At 38.0% G+C, this 20,347-nt stretch overlaps 1 protein-coding gene across 1 annotated transcript in view; it reads left to right on the top strand.

The window, feature by feature from the left end:
* INTS7 (integrator complex subunit 7) overlaps positions 1 to 20,347 on the top strand; it is a 150,212-nt gene that overhangs the window by 49,219 nt on the left and 80,646 nt on the right. The window contains exon 7 of the mRNA XM_007953716.2: positions 290 to 412. Within this exon, the coding sequence (XP_007951907.1) occupies positions 290 to 412 (123 nt within the window). The remainder of the gene's footprint in view (positions 1 to 289; positions 413 to 20,347) is intronic.

The following is a 20,347-nucleotide window of genomic DNA, read 5'->3' on the forward strand; positions in this document are numbered from 1 at the left end:
CTGAAGAAAGTAAGTTGGAGGGTATGTGATAGAGCCTTCAGTAAAGGAAAGAAGGAAGAATTAGTGCCAAGACCTGTAATAGATCATTACAGGTTAAATGATAGTATCTTATTTTATTCAGTAGCAGGAAGAAGCCCTAACATGCTCTCATGGGCACATAGCTAAGAAGTGTCAGGCTTTGATTTAAACCCAGCCTTGAGTCAACTCTAAGTTTGACTGCAGTACACCCCATCTATAATGATGATGTTGGTGACAGTATTATTCATGGTGTGATTTATTTCCTTTATAGATTCAGCTTCTATTGCAGTACTTGAAGAATGACCCCAGGAAAGCAGTAAAGAGACTTGCTATTCAAGATCTGAAATTACTTGCCAATAAAACACCACATACTTGGAGTAGGGAAAACATTCAGGTATGTTGAACTTTGAGTGTTAATACTTTATATACAAAAATAATTAATATTTTAATAGAGTAAATTGGTTTGCTTTACATTTTTATGCCATCTTTATCATCTTCTGAATGGTTAAATATGAAAAACTTCTAAGAGCATTGTTTTTATGTGTAGTGCAAGTTATAAGTGGCAAATTTAATAAATAAAAGTCCTATCTTTCAGTGTTTGTGTTAGTAAATTAGACTTTAGCTTCTTAGGAGTTCTAGTGGGACTGTGATTGAAGTAATGGGCTGCTAACCAGAATGTTGGCTGTTCAGGGGCATCAGCCGATCCTTGGGTGAGATGAAGCAGCCTGCTCTCATTAAGATTACAGCCTTAGAAACCTTATGGGATAGTTCTGCTCTGTCCTACAGGGTTGCTGTGAGTTGGAATTGGCTTGATGGCAGCGGGTTTTGTTTCAGTTTCTTGTTAATTTTCCCATAACTACATTGAGGTTAATTGAGAAGCCCAATTAAATTGTATCATTTTATTCCTATGTCCTTTAGTCAATTTGGGGAGAATAATTTAGATGCTGACTAGGATTAATTATGGAAAAGGTACTAGATGGGAACTTGGCAAAGTATATTTCTCCTTTTCATTGAGAACAAAAAACTATCCTTTTAAAAAAAAAAAATGCTTACTGTGGTTTGGGGGAAAGTTTATAAAGCAAATTCATTTTCCATACAGCAGTTCATATAAATTTTGTTTCATGGCATTGACTGCAATTCCCCACAGTGTAACAGTGCTCTTCCCACTTCCTCCCTGTAGTTACCTCTTCCCTGTGTCCTTCTTTCCTGTGCATTCTTGCCCTCTGTGCTATCTCCCTGTGCAAATACTGCCCTTCTCCCGTGATTGCTTATTCTAAGGGGTATATCTACCTGATGTAAATGTTCACCCTATTTGCCTGTCTGTTGTTTGGCTGGAAGCCATAGGAGTGAATTCAATTCCAGACCTGAAAGGTAATGTTTCGGTTACCTACTGCCACTCTGACAGGAATATACCACAAATGGGATGGTTTTAACAAACAGGAGTTTATTCTCTTACAGTTTGGAGGCCAAAAGTCTGAGTTCGGAGTGCCAGGCTCTAGGGGCTGGGTGAAAGCCCCTCAACCTTGGGCTTCAACTTTGCTTCCTGCTCTCGGCCCACTGAAGCTGGAGGCTTTTCTTCACTCAGAAAGCTGCTGGCAGCTGAGGTGGACAACCCCAAGGTTGACAAATAAAAAGGCACAGTTCCAACGTTACCAAACCATGTGGCAGGCTATTGATTCAAGTCCATTGAAAGTTCCAAGACCAGCAGAGCATGGCAGGCTGCTAAACAACAACTTGGTTACATGTAGGGTTCAAGTATGCCATAGACTAGAGACCATTCCCAAAGCTGCTGCTTATATATGGGAAGCAGACCACATCCCTAAAGCAGCTACTCAGTTGCTTGTGGTACATCGCACCATGGAGTTGATTGCCAGTCTCATCACGGGGAATAACTACCACCAGCTCCCCAGCTGCTTAACCAGGCCCAGCTAAGGTGACACACAAACTTAACTGCCACAGGTAACTAGGGGCCATAAGACCACTAAACCTGGCCTTTATGATTTTGAGTTTTTTTCCACATTGTTCTCCCACTCTATCCAGGATCTCCTGCACTGATCCCTTTCCAAGTGGTTGAGAGTGGTAGCCAGGTATCATGTAGTTCTTCTGGTCTCATTGTCATATAGGCTGATGATCGCATGGTCCACTGGTCCATGGGACTAATTATTTCCATGCGACTTTGGTTTTTTTTCATTCTTCTTTGCTCTGGATGAGAAGAGACCCTTTGTTGCATCTAGATGGCCACTTGCAAGTTTTCAATACTGTAGTTACTCAGGAGCTCTGGTAGCATAGTGCCTAAGGCACTTGACTGCTAACCAGAAGGCTGGCGGTTCAAACCCACTAGCCACTCCTCGGAAGGAAGGTTGGGCAATCTACTTCTGTAGTGGTACTGCCTCAGAAACCCAAGGAGTGGTCGTTATGAGTCAGTTCCAACTCCACAGCACATAATAACAACAACAGTAGCTACTCACTGAAATAGGATGTAGGACAGTGTTTTTGTGTATGATGTTATGTCAGTTGAGCTTGATATCCCCTGCGACCATGGTTTTGAGCCCATGGGTCCAACAACTCACTCTATCACAGTGGTTGACTGTGCCTACGAAGTTATCATAACCTTGCCACCATTAGTTCTTTTATGAGGAGCTCTGTGGCGATGTGCCTGAGGCATTTGACTGCTAACTAGAAGGCTGGCAGTTCCAGCCTCTTCTTGGAAGGAAGATTGGGCACTCTACTTCCGTAGTGATACCACCTCAGAAACCCAAAGTGGAGTGTCTATGAGTCGGATCCAACTTGATGGCAGTGAGTTTTTTGAATGAGAGTTCTGTTATATGGACATTCTTATAGCACATACAAATATGTATGTAGAAATATCATCTGCCAGCCTTATATATGGTCATGGGTATATTCCCTTTTGCCTAGATATACCTGATCATTCAGCCTTTTTACCGATTTATTTACTCATAGATTAATGTTTATCACTGATAATGTAGTATTATATATGTAAAAGGGTTTGTTTTTGTTGTCTGTACCTCTAATGCACCTCTCTGTGTCTTCCTTTTCCTTAGAGTTATTGTGTTGGTCACTTACTTTTGATATATTTCCTTTCCATTTGGTACTTGTCTCTACCTATCTAGCAGTATTCTCTCCTCTCCCCTCCCATCCCTGGCAATCAACAGTGTTTCCTTCCATATATAATTCTTTCCTTTACTTTTTACAAATAGTGAACTAATAAAATATTTGTCCTTCTGTGATTGACTTACTTTACTCAGTATAATGCCCTTCAAATTCTTCCATGTTATGTGGTGTTTCACAGAGTCTGTATTATTCTTTAGTGTTGCATAGTATTCCATAGTTTGGTTATCCATTCTAATGTTGATGGGCACTTAAGTTCTTTTCATCTCTTTGCTGTTGTGAACAGTGCTGCAGTGAACATGGGTATGCATTTATCTGTTCGTGTCCTGCCTCTCACTTTATATATACCTAGTATTGGAATTGCTGGATCAAGTGGTATTTCTGTTTCCAACTTTTCAAGGAATCACTGTACTGATTTCCACAGTGGTAGGAACTCTGGTAGGGTAGTGCCTAAGGCACTTGACTGCTAACCAGAAGTCTGATGGTTCAAACCCACCAGCCACTTCTCAGAAGGAAGATGGGGGAATCTACTTCCGTAGTGGTATTGCCTCAGAAACCCAAGGAGGGGTCTCTGTGAGTTGGGTCTGACTCGACGGCACATAACAACAACAACCATTTTACAGTCCCACAGCAGTGTTGGAGAGTCCCAATCTCTCAGCATCCTCACCAGGATTTGTTATTTTCTATCTTGTTGAACTTTGATATTAGTTGAGGTGAGATGGTATTTTATTGTTTTGATTTGCATCTCTCTCTCTAATGACTAATGATCATGACATTTCTTCATGTGTTTGTTGGCTGCCTGAATATCTTCTTGGATGAAGCATCTGTTTATGTCTTCTGCCAATTTTTAAATTGGATTGTCTGTCTTTTTGATGTTGAGGTTTTAGAGTTTTCTATAAATGTTAGTGCTAAGTCCTGCGTGAGATATGTCATTTCCAAATATTTTTTCCCATTCTGTAGGTTCTCTTTTTACTCTTTTGGAGGAGTCTTTTGAAGCATGTAAGAATTTAATTTTTAGACGGTCCCCATCAGCTAGTTTATCTTCTGCTATTTGTACATTTTGAGTTATTCTTGATAGTCTATTTATGCCATAAACTAGGGCCTCTAACTTTGCTTCTATTTTTTCTTTGATGAACTTTATAGTTTTAGGTTTCATGCTTAGGTTTCTGATTCATCTGGAGTTAATTTTTATGTACAGTGTGAAGTATGGATTTTGTTTCATTTTTTTTCAAATGGGTATCCTGTTTTGCCAGCACCATTTGTTAAAAGAGACTATCTCTTCCCTGTGTAATGGATTTCATTCCTTTGTCAAAGATCAGCTAACCATAGCTGGATGGATCTGTTTCTGGGTTCTCAGTTCTGTTCCACTGGTCTGTGTGTCTCTCATGATGCCAACACCAGGCTGTTTTGACTACAGTTGCTGTAGGTTTTGAGATCTGGGAGTGTGGGATTTCCTACTTTGTTCCTCTTCTTCAGTAGTGCTTTGCTTATCGGAGGTCTCTTTCCTGTTCATATTAAATTAGTGATTGTTTTTTTCATATCATTAAAAAGTGGATGGAATCTGGATTTGGATTGTATTGAACGTATAGATTGCTTTGGGTAGTACTGACATTTTCACAATGTTCAGTCTTTCTATCCATGAGCATAGTATGTTCTTCCATTTATATAACTCTCTTACAGTTTCTTGAAGTTATGGTTTGTAGCTTTCTTTGTACAGGTTTTTTGTGTCTCTGGTAGGATTTATTCCCAGGTATTTTATTTTTTGGTGGTTCTGGTAAATGGTGGAAGATCTGGTAGCATAGTGCCTAAGGTCCTTGACTACTAACCAGAAGGCTGGTGGTTCAAACCCACCAACCACTCCTCAGAAGGCAGATGGGGCAATCTACTTCCGTAGTGATGTTGTTGTTATGTGCCATCGAGTCAGACCTAACTCATAGCGACCCTTCTTTGGGTTTCTGAGGCAGTATCAGAAACCCAAGGAGGGGTTGCTATGAGTCGGGTCTGACTTGACGGCGCATAACAACAACAACAACGACAATAACATTATAAATGGTATTGGTTCCCTTATGTCCTGAGAACAAAAGATAATCTTAACATTTCTTTTTTTAAGTACAGGCATGGACTTCTGATTGTGTAGACTTGTAATATGATATCTTATATTACTATTTCATAGGTTAAATTAATGTTTTTTTTTTCCCCCTCAAAATGAAATTCCATTTGTTTACCCCTTACTGATAATAGATGGCAAATTTTCTAAATAATGTTCTTTAAAGTATGGGAGATTGTTAGAATTAGACCTTTAATTTTCATGAATTATATTTTCATCTCTTCGCATTATCATGGCTATGGTGTAACAAAAATTTTTGAATTCTACATGATGAAAACTAAGTTGCTATATTTATTTAATACTTTCTTTGCAACTTTCTAGCACGTTGCCATATATTATGATTTAGTAGTCACATGTACCTCAAGGTACAAGATCTGTTATTAGTGTCTGCATTCAGTAGATGAGCTAATTAGGGTTTACAGAGACTTAATATACTTATTCTTCATTTGTTCCTGTGAATTCTACATCAATTAGACTCACCTGGTCAAATTCCACCAACATGGCAACAATTACTTGTTGACTGTTTAATTGAGATTATAATAAATATGAAGATCAATTTGTAAAAATATTATTGTCTATATATTGCATAGGAGCTCTGGTAGCATAGTGGCTAAAGCACTTGACTGCTAACCAGAAGGCTGGTGGTTCAAATCACCAGCCACTCCTTGAAAGGAAGGTTGGGCAATCCTACTTCTGTAGTGATACTGCCTCGGAAACCCAAGGAGGGGTCCCTATGAGTCAGAGCCGACTCGACGGCACGTAACAACCACAACAACATATATTACATGGGAGCTCTGGTGGCATAGTACATAAGGTATTTGACTGCAAACTAGAAGGCTGGTGGTTCAAACCTACCAGCCACTGCTTAGAAAGAAAATTGGGCAATCTATTTCCATAGAGATACCTCCTTGGAAACCCAAGGAGGGGTCTATATTGATATATTTATATAGTGCATAGATAAGTTGTATCTTTTCATTTATTTAGGTCTCTACTAGATCAACATGACATCTTTTTACTTTCAATCTGTATGTATATTTTTCTTTCAGATATTTCTTGTATGTAGCTGTGGTAGTTAAGTTTATGTGTCAGCTTGACTGGGCCTGGTTGAGTGGCTGGGCAGCTGGATGTAGTATTTCCCATGATGAGACTGGTAATCATCTCCATGGTGGAATCTACTGTGAGCAGCTGAGTAGCTGCCTTAGGGATGTGGTCTGCTTCCTGTATAGAAGGGAAAGTCTTGGGGAACAGTCTCTAGCTTATGGCATGCTTGAGCCCAGCATGTAGCCGAGTTGTTGTTCAGCAGCCTGCTATGCTCTGCCAACCTTGGGACTTTCAATGGACTTCAATTAATGGCTTGAATTCTATGGTTTGGTAACATCAGGACTATGCCTTTTTACTTGTCATCCTTGAGCTTTTCAGTCTCAGCAGCCAGCAGTTGTCTGAGTGAAGAAAAGCCTCTAGCTTCAGTGGGCCAGGAGCACGAGGTAGAACTGAAGCCAAAGGTTGAGAGACTTTCATCCAGCCCCTCGAGCCTGGCACTTTGAACTTGGGCTTTAAGCCTTCAAATTGTAAGAATAAACTCCTGTTTATTAAGGCCATCCCGTTTGTGGTATATCTTCTGTTAGAGCAGCACTAGGTAACCAAAACAGTAGCATTTAATTGTATTATTTTAATCAGCCTGCCAGTCTTTGGTCATTTTAAAATGAATCATTTTGGTTCATTTACATTTATTGTGGTTTATTTTATGTTATTGTTGTTCTTAGGTGCTGTTGAGTCAGCTCAGACCTATAGCAGCCCTATGTACAACAGAATGAAACACTGCCAAGTCCTCTGCCAGCCTCACAATGCTTGCTATTCCTGAGCCCATCATTGCAACCACTGTGTCAGTCCATCTCATTGAGGGCCTTCCCCTTTTTTGTTGACCCTCTGCTTTACCAACCATGATATCCTTCTCCAGTGAATGGTCCCTTCAGACAACATGACCAAATAGGTCAGATAGAGTCTGGCTATTCTTGCTTCCAAGGAGCATTCTGGCTGCACTTCTTCCAGGACAGATTTGTTAGTTCTTTTGGCAGTCCATGGTACTTTCAGAATTCTTGGATAACACCACAACTGAAAAGCATCAGTTTTTCTTCTTCAGTCTTTCTTCTTCATTGTCCAGCTCTCAAATGCATATGAGATGATTGAAAATACTGTGGCTTGGGTTAAGTGAGTCTTCAACGAGACGTCTTAGCTCTTTAGCACTTGAAAGAGGTCTTTTGCATCTGATTTGCCCAGTGCAATATGTCATCTGATTTTTTGACTGCTGTTTCCATTGGTGTTGATTGTGGAACTGCAAAAACGGCAAGGAGGCCACATGTTCTGACCTCCTCTAATCCCACAAGGGGAAGACAGGGTTACCAGCAGTAACCCAAGGCCTATTACTGCCAGGCCAGACATGTTGCCTGCCTCCAGCCCTTTCTCCAACCGTTCCTCCCAAAGCACCCACCACCTCTCCTCTGGGTTCGATAATTCGCTGCAGTGGCCACACAGAACTCACAGATTACAAGGTTTATTAGGGAAGCACCAGGCTACAACTCAAGTTCAGGAAGAATGCTCAGTCTCTCTCCCAGCCCACCGTCCCTCAGCCAACAGTCTCTCACAGTCTGGTCCCTTGGTGTCTCACTCAGCAATGCATGTCTCTTTCCCAGCAGCACATGTCTCTTTCAGGGGCGCATGTCTGTTTCGGCAGCACGTCTTCCTCCACCAGCAGTCAGAGAGAGTTCTGCCTCCAGGAGGCCTCCTTTTGAGCCCGGAAGGGTGGTCAAACTAGCCAATCATAGCATCAGAACTCTAAGCACGTGAGAGAGAGTGGGAACCTCCCAGAACATTGTATTGTGCCACGCCCAACAGAAATAACCCAGGTGGTAGCTCCTCAGTTTCTCATAGAAAATCCCACCTTGGAGTTTACAAAGACTTATGGGTAGAAAAGCCACACTAAGTAATTTACTACACTGCAGGAACAAAGAATTATGAAATCTTTGACAACCTCAATCCTTTCTCTATTTATCATGATGTTGCTTATTGGTCCAGTTGTGAGGATTTTCCTTTTCTTTTTGTTGAGATGTAATCCATACTGTAGACTGTAATTAATCTTTGTAAGTGCTTCAAGTCATCTTTACTTTCAGCAAGCAAAGTTATGTCATCTGCATATTGCAGGTTGTTAATGAATCTTACTGTAATTCTGAAGCCACATTCTTCTTCATATAGTCCACCTTCTCAGATTATTTGCTCAGCATACAGATTAAATAAGTATGGTGCAAGAATACAGCCCTGACACACTCCCTTCCTCATTTTAAACTATGCAGTGTCCCCTTGTTTTGTTCAAACAACAGTCTCCTGGTCTATGTACAGGTTCCTCATGAGTTCAATTAGGTATTCTGGAATTCCCATTCTTAGTGTTACCAACAATTTGTTATGATTTTCATAATTGAATGCTTTTGCGTCAATAAAACACAAGTAAACATATTTCTGCTATTCTTTGCTTTGAGCCAAGATTCATCTGACATCAGCAGTGATATTCCTCATTCCACGTCCTCTTCTGAGTCCAGTTTACATTTCTGGAAGTTCTCTGTCAATATACTGCCACAACCGTTTTTGAATTATCTTCAGCAGGATTTTACTGGCATGTGATATTAATGATCTTGTTCAGTAATTTCCACGTTCTGTGGGATCACCTTTCTTTGGAATGGGTACAAATATGGATCTCTTCCAGTCAGTTGACCAGGTAGCTGTTTTCCAAATTTCTTGGCATAGACGAGTGAGTGCCTCCAGCATGGCATTGTTGAAACATTTCAGTGGGTATTTCATCAACTCCTGCAGTCTTGTTTTTGCCAGTTCTTACATTGCAGCTTTGACTTCTTCTTTCAGTACCATTGATATTTGATCAGATGCCACCTCCTAAAATAGATGAATATCAACCAATTCTTTTTGGTACAGTGACTTTGTGTATTCCTTCCATCTTCTTTTGATGTTTGTGTATTCCTTCCATCTTCTTTTGATATTTCCTTTATCATTCACTATTTTGCCCATAGAATCTTTCAGTATTGCAGCTTGAGGTGTGAGTTTTTCCTTCAGGTCTTTCAGCTTGAGAAATGCGAGTGTGTTCTTCCCTTTGCACATTTTATTATAATAATTGACTTTGTCATCTTAAGCTGCTCTTTGAAATCCTCTGTTCAGCTCTTTAACTTGCCATTTCTTCCATTTGCTTTAGCTACTCTTTGTTCAAGGGCAAGTTTCAGAGTCTCTTCAGACATCCATTGTGGTCTTTTCTTTCTTCCCTGTCTTTTTAATGACCTTTTGCTTTCTTCATGGATGATATTCTTGATGTCATTCCACATACCTCTGGTTTTTGGTCTTTGGTGTTCAGTGCATCAAATCTCTTCTTTAGATGGTCATCAGGTGGGATATAATCAAGGTCATATTTTCATTCTTGTGGACTTGTTTTAATTGTCTTCAACTTCACCTTGAACTTGCAGATGAGCAGTTGATGGTCTATTCCACAGTCAGCTCCTGGCCTTGCTTTTGATGAAGATACTGAGCTTCTCCATTGCCTCTTTCCACAAATATGGTCAATCTGATTCCTGTGTACTCTTATCTGGTGAATTCCATGTGTTCAGATTGGCTAATATCACAAAAGCATACAATACAGAGGTAAAGTGGTACTGCCATTTTCAGTTTCTGATAAAGTTAAACACTTAACCCACAATCCAGCAATTCCACTCTCAGGTACTTACCCAAGAGAAATGAAAACACATTCCTACAAACACTTGTGCACAGCTATATTCACAGTAATCTAAAAATTAGAAATAACTCAAATGTCCATCAATTTGTGAATGGATAAACAAATTATAATATGACTCTAGATAGGAATACTACACAGCAACACAAAGGAATAAACTACTGCAACATCATGGATGAATATCAAAAGCATAATGCTAAGTGAAAGAGGCCATACCCAGCAGGCTATGTATGATTCCATAAACAACTGTTTAAATTGCTGAAAAAGGGTATTTTCAGTGAAAAAGTTGTTGGTCTTGCAAAATTCTATCATGTGATCTCTAGCCTTATTTCTATCACCAAGGTCATGTTTTCCAACTACTGGTTATTCTTCTTTGTTTCCAACTTTTGCATTCTAATCACCCGTGATAATCGATACATCTTGATTGCATGTTTGGTCAATTTCAGACTGTAGAAGTTGGTAAAAATCGTTGATTCCCTCAGCTTTGGCTTTGGTGGTTGGTGTGTAAATTTGAATAATAGTAATATTAACTGGTCTTCCTTGTAGGCGTATGGATAGTATCCTATCACTGACAGCATTGTACTTCAGTACAGATCTTGAAACATTCTTTGTGATAATGAATGCCACACCATTCCTCTTCAATTTGTCATTCCCAGCATCGTAGATCATATGGTTGTCTGATTCAAAACGGCCAAAACCAGTCCATTTCACCTCACTAATGCCTAGGATATCAATCTTTATGTGTTCCATTTCATGTTTGATAACTTCCAGTTTTCCTAGATTCATACTTCTTACATTCCGTGTTCTGATTATTAATGGATGTTTGCAGCTGTTTCTTCTCATTTTGAGTCATGACACATAAGCAAATGGTGATCTCGAAAGCTTTACTCTATCCACATCATTAGGATTGGCTCTGCTCTGAGGAGGCAGCTCTTCACTAGTTGTATTTTGAGTGCCTCCTGACCTGAGGAGCTCATCTTCTGGCACTATAGTGGACAGTATTTCAGGGCTGTTCATAACATTTTCCAGTAATATATCAGACAATATTTCACTACTGTTCATAAGATTTTCACTGTCCAATTCTTTGGGAGGTGAAAGGATCCTTCCTTCTTCTGAGTCTCTTAGTTTGGAAGCTCCGCTGAAACCTGTCTACCATAGGTGACTCTGCTGGTATTTGAAATACCGGTGGCATGGCTTCCAGCCTCACAGCAACACACAAGCCACCACAGTACGACAAACTGACAGATGAGTGGTGGGGTTTATTATATATTAAGGTTTAAATCTTCCAACGTATTTCAATATGTTCCACTTGTACTTTTTTCCCTTTTTGTGGGGGGAGTGGGATGCTATTTCTGGATTGAATTTCTTTAATATCTTTCCATGTTTTTTCCTTTGAATAGTTTGGAAGCTTTTAATCTCTATATTCTTTTCATTGTGATCCTTCAAATTATGAAACACATAGCTATTTTATCAGTCTACGGTTAATTCTATTGCAGAGAGTTTAGAACACACTTTAACTCCACTTACATCCCTTTAAACCTTTGTGTTGTTGTCATGTGTTTTAATTCTGCCTTTTCTTATTATATGATTTTGTTGTATTGTTTTATAAATTCACTGTTCATTTAGATCTTCTACACTCTTTCTTCTTCTTTCTTGCATCTCAGGCTTTTATCTGGCCTGCTTTTCCTTCTGCCTTTGGAAAATCGTTTATTGACAGTCTGTGCTGGTAAACTCTTTCGATGTGGCTTGTCTGAAAACGCCTTCATTCTGCTATCATTTTTGAAAGATGCTTTCCTGGGAATAGAATTCTCAGGACATTCAGGATGCCATTCTAATGTCTGTTGGCTTCCAAATGATTTGTGGTGGTTAAGAACTATAACAGAACTTCTTTGTTTTTTGATAGTGTAGCTTAAAAAGTGCCATAAAACCGTCTTAACCTGGAACTTTTTCAGGGATAGTGTTCTGAGAACATTACCGATTAGGTTATTGCCTTCTTAACATTTTTCTTCCTCTTCTTGAATCAATTTTGATAATTTGTTTTTCATTTAATTTATTTCTTAGATTCATTGTAATTTTTAGTGTCTCTGTATTTGAAAATTTATTTTTATTACTAATATTGCCCATTTGTGTTTTTATCCACATTTCTTAATTAGACTTGCTAGAAGCTTGATTTTTTTTATTGTGTTTTTCAAGTGCTTGATATGTTTTATTATTAAAAAATAAAATTACCTAAGGCTATTAATTTTTCTCTTAGTGCAGATTGGGTACATTCTATAAACATAATTGTAGCATTTTTATTGCCATGAATTTGAAATGCTTTTTTTTTTTTAAGTCAAGTCTATTGTGTATAATTTACTTACAGAACTTTTCTAGGTATACAGTTTGATGAGTTTTGACCAATGCATGTAGCTGTATAACTGCCACCACAGTTGAGATATAGAACATTTTCCTTACCTTCAGAAGTTCCCTCAGGCTCCTTCCATAACATCTCTAACAACCACGGATCTGATTTTTGTCTCTATGGTTTTGTCTTTCCAGAAAATAAATGGAATCATATCAGTGGGATCCTATGTTGCCTTTAGAGTATGGTTTCTTTCACTTAGCATTATATTTTTGATATTCATCCATGATGTGGCATGTAAAACCAAACCAAACTCACTGCTGTTGAGTTGGATCCAACTCATAGTGACCCCTCCATGGGTTTCCAAGGCTGTATCACTATGGAAGTAGATTGCCCAACCTTCCTTCTGAGGAGTGGCTGGTGGGTTTGAACCGCCAGCCTTCTGGTTAGCAGTCAGATGCCTTAGGTGTTATGCCACCAGAGCTCCTGATGTTGCATGTAGCAGTAGTTTAGTCCTTTTTGTTGCTGGGTAGTATTCCTGTGTAGAGTCATACTGCAATTTGTTTATCCATTCACAAGTTGATGGATATTTGGGTTATTTCTAATTTTTTGGTTACTATGAATAAACCTTCTGTAAACATTCATGCACAGGTGTTTGTAGGGGATGTGTTTTTATTTCTCTTGAGTAAGTATGTAAGAGTAGAATTGCTGGATTGTGGGGTAAGTGTTTAACTTTATTAGAAACTGAAAATGACGGTACCACTTTACCTCTTTGTATTGTATGTTTTTGTAATATTAGCCAATCTAATAGGTTTGTAGGTGCTCTGGTAGCATAGTGCCTAAAGGCACTTGACTGCTAACCAGAAGGCTGGCGGTTCAAACCCACTAGCCACTCCTCGGAAGGAAGATGGGGCAATCTACTTCCGTAGTGATACTGCCTCGGAAACCTAAGCAGGGGTCGCTATGAGTTAGGTCCGACTCAATGGCACATAACAACAAACAACAACAACAACAACAATAGGTTTGTAGTGGTATCTCATCATGATTTTAATTTAGATTTGCATAATGACTAACGATGTTGAGTAGTGTTTTATAAGCTTTTTTGCCTTTTATATCTCTTTGATGAAGTGCTTGTTCTCTTCTTTTATCAATTTTATATTAGTTAGTTGTCATCTTGTTATGAAGTTTTTTATATATTCTGGTTACAAATCTTTTATCAGATGTGTGTTTTATGCATTTTTCCTCCAGTAATGTAGTATAATATAGAAGCTTTTGAAAAGCAGAAGTTTTAAGTCTTTTTTTTCTCTTCTGTAGTATATTGTATTTTGTATTTTATGAGAGAAATTTTTGTCTAACCCAAGGTGACAAAAGTTTTCTCCTAGAAGTTTTATAGTTTCAGGTTTTATATATAGCTCTATGTGCTCCATTTTAAGTTGATATTTGTATATGGTAAGCAATAGAGGTCAGGGGTCATTTGGATAACCAATTGTTCCCATACCATTTATTGTAAATATTATCCATTCTACGTTGAATTACATCAGCATCTTTGTTGAAAATCAGTTGTGTTCTCTTTCTGGACTTTATTCTGTTCTATTGGTCTATGAGCTTATTCTTAAGCCAATACCACACTGTCTTGATGTCTCTGGCTTTTTATATTAAGTCTTGGAATCAGGTAGTGTGAATCCTCCCACTTTGTTCCCATCAAATACAAATATCAAGTTAAAATGGAGCACATAGAATTATATGTGAAATCTGTATTCTTTAATTAGACATAATGTTTTACTTTACATTTTGCAAAAAGAGAGTAAAGGCTGCATTCTCTGACCTCCTCTGACTTCACAAGGGGGAAACAGAATCATCACCAGCAGCATCAACCCAAGGCTCATTCCTGTCAGATGGCGGTCAGGCATGCTACCACCCTAATCTTTTTACCAACTCTGACACCACTTGTCCCTCCCATGGTACTCACTACTTCTCTGCTAGGTTCGATAATTCCTTGCAGTTGCCACATAGAACTCACAGACAACGCTTATGGTTATGGGGTTTATTAGAGATGTAACAAGCCACAAGTGAGGTTTAGGAATGCGCACGATACAATTCTTTGATCAGGATGTCCTCCCCTTGGCCATGCTCTCAGGCACACCTCTCTGGCCCTTGGCCTTTCCACCGGTCCTCTGCCCTGCTCAGGCAAGTGTTAGAAAGCTTTTAGCTCTGCTGATAGGTACACGTACGTGTACCCCACTCGGCCAGCAAACCTCCTGTCCAAAAGTACTCAGCTTTCTCACTCCTGGGCCAACAAACCTGCTTCTCTGTCTTATGCCCATATTTCGGTTCTGATGCCCCTTCTTCCATCCTCTCAGCCATTGTCTCAGTACAGGGATCTGAGGTCCAAGGATGTGCTACACTCCCAGCTTCTCCCTCTTGATGGCAGTGAGATCCCCCTTCTGCCTCTGTAAGGGCTTATTTTAAGCTTAGCGGAATGACAACACAGACCAATCCTCTCATTAGGGTTCCATACACCTTATTTCCATGGTCCTACCCCCACAAGAGGGCCATGTATCTTATTTACATTATTAGCAAACTGTCTGATCCCTTTGATGAGCCACAAACACCTTACATTTGCATGGTTCTACCCAGTCATTTGGTGGAAGTCACAAGGACTATGGCTAGAAGAGCCATGCCAAGTAATGTGCTGTACTCCACTGCTGAGTTCAACACACATAAATATTAGAATCTGTGTATCTCTGTTGACATTAAGAATAAAAAGTATGATGGTTAAAATGCTTTTAGCAAGCCCAAATTCTCTTTTCTAACCCTCTTCATTGTCCCTTCCAATATCTTGTTAAAGTAATCAGGAATTTAATTCCCAACTATCATTATTTTTTACTAAGAAACTCCTTTTTTATAATAAATCGTTTCATGATATTTGATATGATTTGATATGAGCTTAACAACCACATTAATAGTTAGTTAGATATAACTGCTTTATTGATTTCACTGCTACTAGTATTTCTTCATTATACCATATTGTCCCTTCATTTTTTATTCTGGGTTTATCTTTCTTGTGGCTTGTCTTTTGGTTATTTTTTTCTAGGTAAAAGTAGTTAGTAATAGGCTTATTCATTCTTAAATGTCTGAAAAATGTGTTTCTTTTGATTTCACATGTGAATTACAATACAGAAGTCTTGGTCATAATCATTTTCCTTTGTAGTTTACATCTTAAGCATTTTTGATCAAATTTCTCTATCCCACCAAAAAACATTTGGAGTGGAAACTTGAGCATATTGGCTTTAATTAAATGAATGTGGCTAAATAATTACTCATTTTTCCAAAGCCTAAATATATTTTTGAAAATAGTGAAATACATCAGAAGAAAATAGTTCTAATAATTTAACCTTTACAAAGTCATAGTGTATCGACTCAAATTTGAACTTGAATCTCAGCTACCAAGAGTACTTACTACTTTTCTAGGGAAGATTTCTTTCTTCTCAGCCAATCTTTTCATTGCTGACTGATTTATTATTTTTTTTGTTGTTGTTGTATATTTCAGGTTCAAATTGTGTCCATTTCATTGCTGATTTCTTTAGTGTGTTCATTGGTATTGTGATTTCCACATAGAATCAAATATCCTAGGTTTAAATACTTTCATGCTGAATGTTTCAAAAACCTGAAGGAAACAAGACCCTAAATCAAGACCCAAGAATACCTTATTATTATTAAGGTAGTCAAAAACAATCTCATAGAAATAAAAATCTATTACACTTTGCTAAGATAATGTCCCTTTCAGTTGCTGTTGTCAGATGTGTGTTCTACATATTTCCTCCTATGATGTGCATATAGTAGAGTTTTTTTGAAAAGCAGAAGATATTTATTTTGATGAAATTTACTTTATCAGTTTTTCTCTTATGTATTTTATATTAAAAATCTTTGCCTACCTAACTCAAGGTCACAAAGATTTTCTCCTCTGTTTTCTTCTAGAAGTTTACAATATTGTAATATTCTGATGTTATAGTCTTACCTGGAAAGGATATTTATGCAAACTTCTTATTAAAGAGCGCAGGAAAATTTTTGTCCTGTTCTCAGAGATGTAATTTTATCTTTGGCGTTATCTCTTCTGAGAGTATTTGATTTGTACTTTATCTGATATTATGAGGAATGATGAGTTAAGCCTGAGAATTACTTCTTTTAATAATCTTTTTCTTTGAAGTTAGTAAATAGAAACAATATTTAGATATGTTATGTCTGACATAATACTTTTAAACTTAACATTTTTCTTTACCTTAAAAATTATAAACTTCCTTTTCGTATACTTTTCTGGAACACATCCCTGGTGGCCAGTCCCATTCCAGGATAGAGGAGAAGCCCCTATTCAGGGAATGACCTAGAAAGCAGTAATTCAGGACAAAGACTCTGGTTGAGCAGCGGGTTATGCTAGCCTAGGGAGAGAAATTCAGACCACATCGTCTGACTGAGGAAGACAGTAGTGTTTAGGGAAAATGAAGATGCTGTTTGAAGAGATAGTTTTTCCCTTGGATTGATGTGAAAAATGGTTCTGGTAAGAACATTTATGTAGTAGGTAATGTCCTTGAAACAGAAACTTGAACCATATTTCATTACTGAAACATGAATGATGTGCCATTTCTGAGGAACTTCATGATTTGTTCTGTTAAGCTTACTAATTTGACTTAATGAACTTTTGAATCAGTATATATTTGTTGAGAGCATTTTCAGTACAGTACTGTGCTGGGTGCCAAGGAGATAATACAAATAATTTTATCATTAGATTTCTAACATTTTATTCCATTTTTAAAATGGTAAAATTCTTCCTGCTTCTTTATATTAAAAATCTTTGCCTACCTAACTCAAGGTCACAAAGATTTTCTCCTCTGTTTTCTTCTAGAAGTTTACAATATTGTAATATTCTGATGTTATAGTCTTACCTGGAAAGGATATTTATGCAAACTTCTTATTAAAGATTTATAGCAGTATGATCTTATGTAACATGGCTCACTTACTGACAATCACTTCTTGATTGTCCCAAATAGCTAAATATCTGTTACACACAGAGAGCACTGTATAAGACATAACCTGGAATACACAGAAATACAGGACATACTTCTTACCCAGTGGGGCTTATTTGGTTGGTGATATTAGTCATAAGCACAGGTTTATTAACAGTACAAAGCTGGACAGTTTAGGCAATAAAAAAAATAATTGGAAAGCCTAAGTGTTTAAATAAATAAATAGAACCTATAGTATTACCTAATCACAGTCACTTTTTAAAAATGCTTTCTTTTGAACTTCCAAACCAGCAGCTGTATTTTCTGCTTTTATTTCTTCATCCCCTACTCTTTCTTTAATGCACTTGCATTCAGATCTTTTTTCCTGTGACTTTGCTGAGACACTTAAGACATCATTAGTTTTCTTCTTAAAGCTAAACCCAGAGGCTTTTTCTGCCTTTTATCTTTTTTCCTCTTAAATACATTTGACACCATTAACCTAACCCTTCTCTTTACAACTATTTCTCTTGGCTTCTTTGGCATTCACTTATTCTTTCTATTCTCTGCACTGTACCTTCTCTATAGTCTTCAGTGCTCCTTTTCAACAGAGTTAAATCTTGACCCTCTTGCTTCCTTCCGTTTATTCTGTACCATTCTGTATGTGTGCCTGCCAACAATCCAGTCCTTTTGCATTGTTCTCTAGCATACTAGCTTGTATGGGTTGCAAAGTGCTGCTTTGACTTTCAGTAGCTGTTTAATCTTATAGACAACAGATAGCCACATACACTTATTTTTTGTTTTTAATTTTAATTTTGTTTTTAATGTAGCACATGTTGTTAGGTGCCATTGAGTCAGTTATGAATCACAACAACCCTGTATGTACAACAGAACAAAAGACTGCCCAGTCCTGTACCATCTTCAAAATCATTGCCATGTTGGAATCCATTGTTGCACCCACTGTGTCAGTCTCTTTGGGAGTTGTCCTCTTTTTTGCTGACCCTCTATGAGGTGTGATGTCCTTCTCCAGGAACTGATCCCTAGTCACATAAATGACATTTCATCATTTTTGCTGTATGGGTTTTCCCTGCTATCCAAAAATAGAGTGTTCTTATGAAATCTCCCATCAGCCGAAATGGCATAAAGCAAAGAAGGAATTACCATTTATCCATAAAAAATTTTTGAGTGTTCCCAGTCCCAAAAAATGACCTACCAAATCATACCAAATAACACATAAATTCTAAAGTAACACTAATAAATAGGGTTCACAGACACAGTCCAAAGCTATGGTGGCTTGATACTGAGTTGCTGAGTGTAGTTCCTACGGAAAGAGCTTAATGACACCACTGTTGCTGTTTGGGGTATGTGTTGCCTCTTTAATGGCTAGCTGCAAAACAAATGCTAAACACAAGTTTTGCTATATTTTACTATGTTTAGATACAGTTTTACTATGCCAGGAATGACAAATTGAAGAGGAATGGCTTGGCATTCATCATCACAAAGATGTTTCAAGATCTGTCCTGAAGTACAATGCTGTCAGTGATAGGATAATATCTATATGTCTACAAGGAAGACCTATTAATACTACTATTATTCAAATTTATACACCAACCACTAAAGCCAAAGATGAGGAAATTGAAGATTTTTATCAATTCTACAGTCTGAAATTGACCGAACATGCAATCAAGATGTGTTGCTTATCACTGGTGATTGGAATTCAAAAGTTGGAAACAAAAACGAATCACCGGTAGTTGGAAAATTTGGCCTTGGTGACAGAAATAATGCTGAAGATTGCATGATAGAATTTTGCAAACCAATGATTTATTCATTACAAATACCTTTTTTCAACAACACAAATGGTGGCTATACACGTCAACTTCACCAGATGGAGTACACAGGAATCAGATTGACTACATCTATGGCAGGAGGCAATGGGAAAGCTCAAGCTCAATATCTACAGCCAAAACAAGGACAGGAGGTGATTATGGAACAGACCATCAACTGCTCATATGCAAGTTCAATTTGAAGTTGAAGACAATCAAAACAAGTCTATGAGAGTCAAAATTGACCTTGAATGTATCCCTCCTGAATTTAGAGACCATCTAAAGAATAAATTTGATGCATTAAACACCAGTGACTGAAAACCAGAAGAATTGTGGGGTGATATCAAGAGCATCATTCATGAAGAAAACACGAGGTCATTAAAAATATGAGAAAAAAAGAAAAGACCACAATGGATGTCAGAAGAGACTCTGAAACGTGCCCTTGAGCGAAGAATAGCTAAAACAAATGGAAAAAATGACAAGATAAAAGAGCTGAACAGAAGATTTCAGAGAGCAGCTTGAGCAGTCCTTTAAAAATACCTAAATATAATTCTTTTGAATTCCTTATCAGAGAGTTCTAATGCTGCTTCTTCCTCAGGGATGTGTTCTGGGTCTGTATCCTGCTCCTGTGTTTCCACCACTTTATCTTGCTTCTTTGTGTGGACTGTGATGGTCTGTTGTCTCCGAGACATCGTGGCATTATTGCATTTAGATTCTGTTAACTGTTTGTGAAGAGTGAGTGAGTGAGTGTCAGGCTCTTCTTGATGGTTGTTTTTCATTGGCCTGTTGGTGGAGAAGGAAGTGGTGGCTCTCACTCAGTAAGTGGAGCTGCAGGAGGTTGGGGGTAGTTGTGTTGTATGGAACTGTTGCTGTCTTCCGCTCAGTTAAACAAAAATAACAATTGAATAACCATCAAAAAAGTAAAAACAAATGGACAAACAATACACCATGTAATCATACAAGAGCAGTAACCAAAAAAGGAAAAAGGGAAAAAAAAATCCTGCAGTATCTTGGTATAAGAGATACTTATAAGAATAAGGGGAATAAGAGAATAAAGGTAGAGAAGGACAATAATGAAGGAAAAAAATGGGAAAAATACAAAAAGCAAAGCAAGGAATGAGGTTAACCACGAGGGGAAAAAAAAAAAAAAAA

This window comes from Orycteropus afer, unplaced genomic scaffold (assembly GCF_000298275.1).
Source record: "Orycteropus afer afer isolate SDZICR_OR568_19922 unplaced genomic scaffold, OryAfe1.0 scaffold00013, whole genome shotgun sequence".
In the NCBI taxonomy this organism is placed as follows: Eukaryota; Metazoa; Chordata; class Mammalia; order Tubulidentata; family Orycteropodidae; genus Orycteropus; species Orycteropus afer.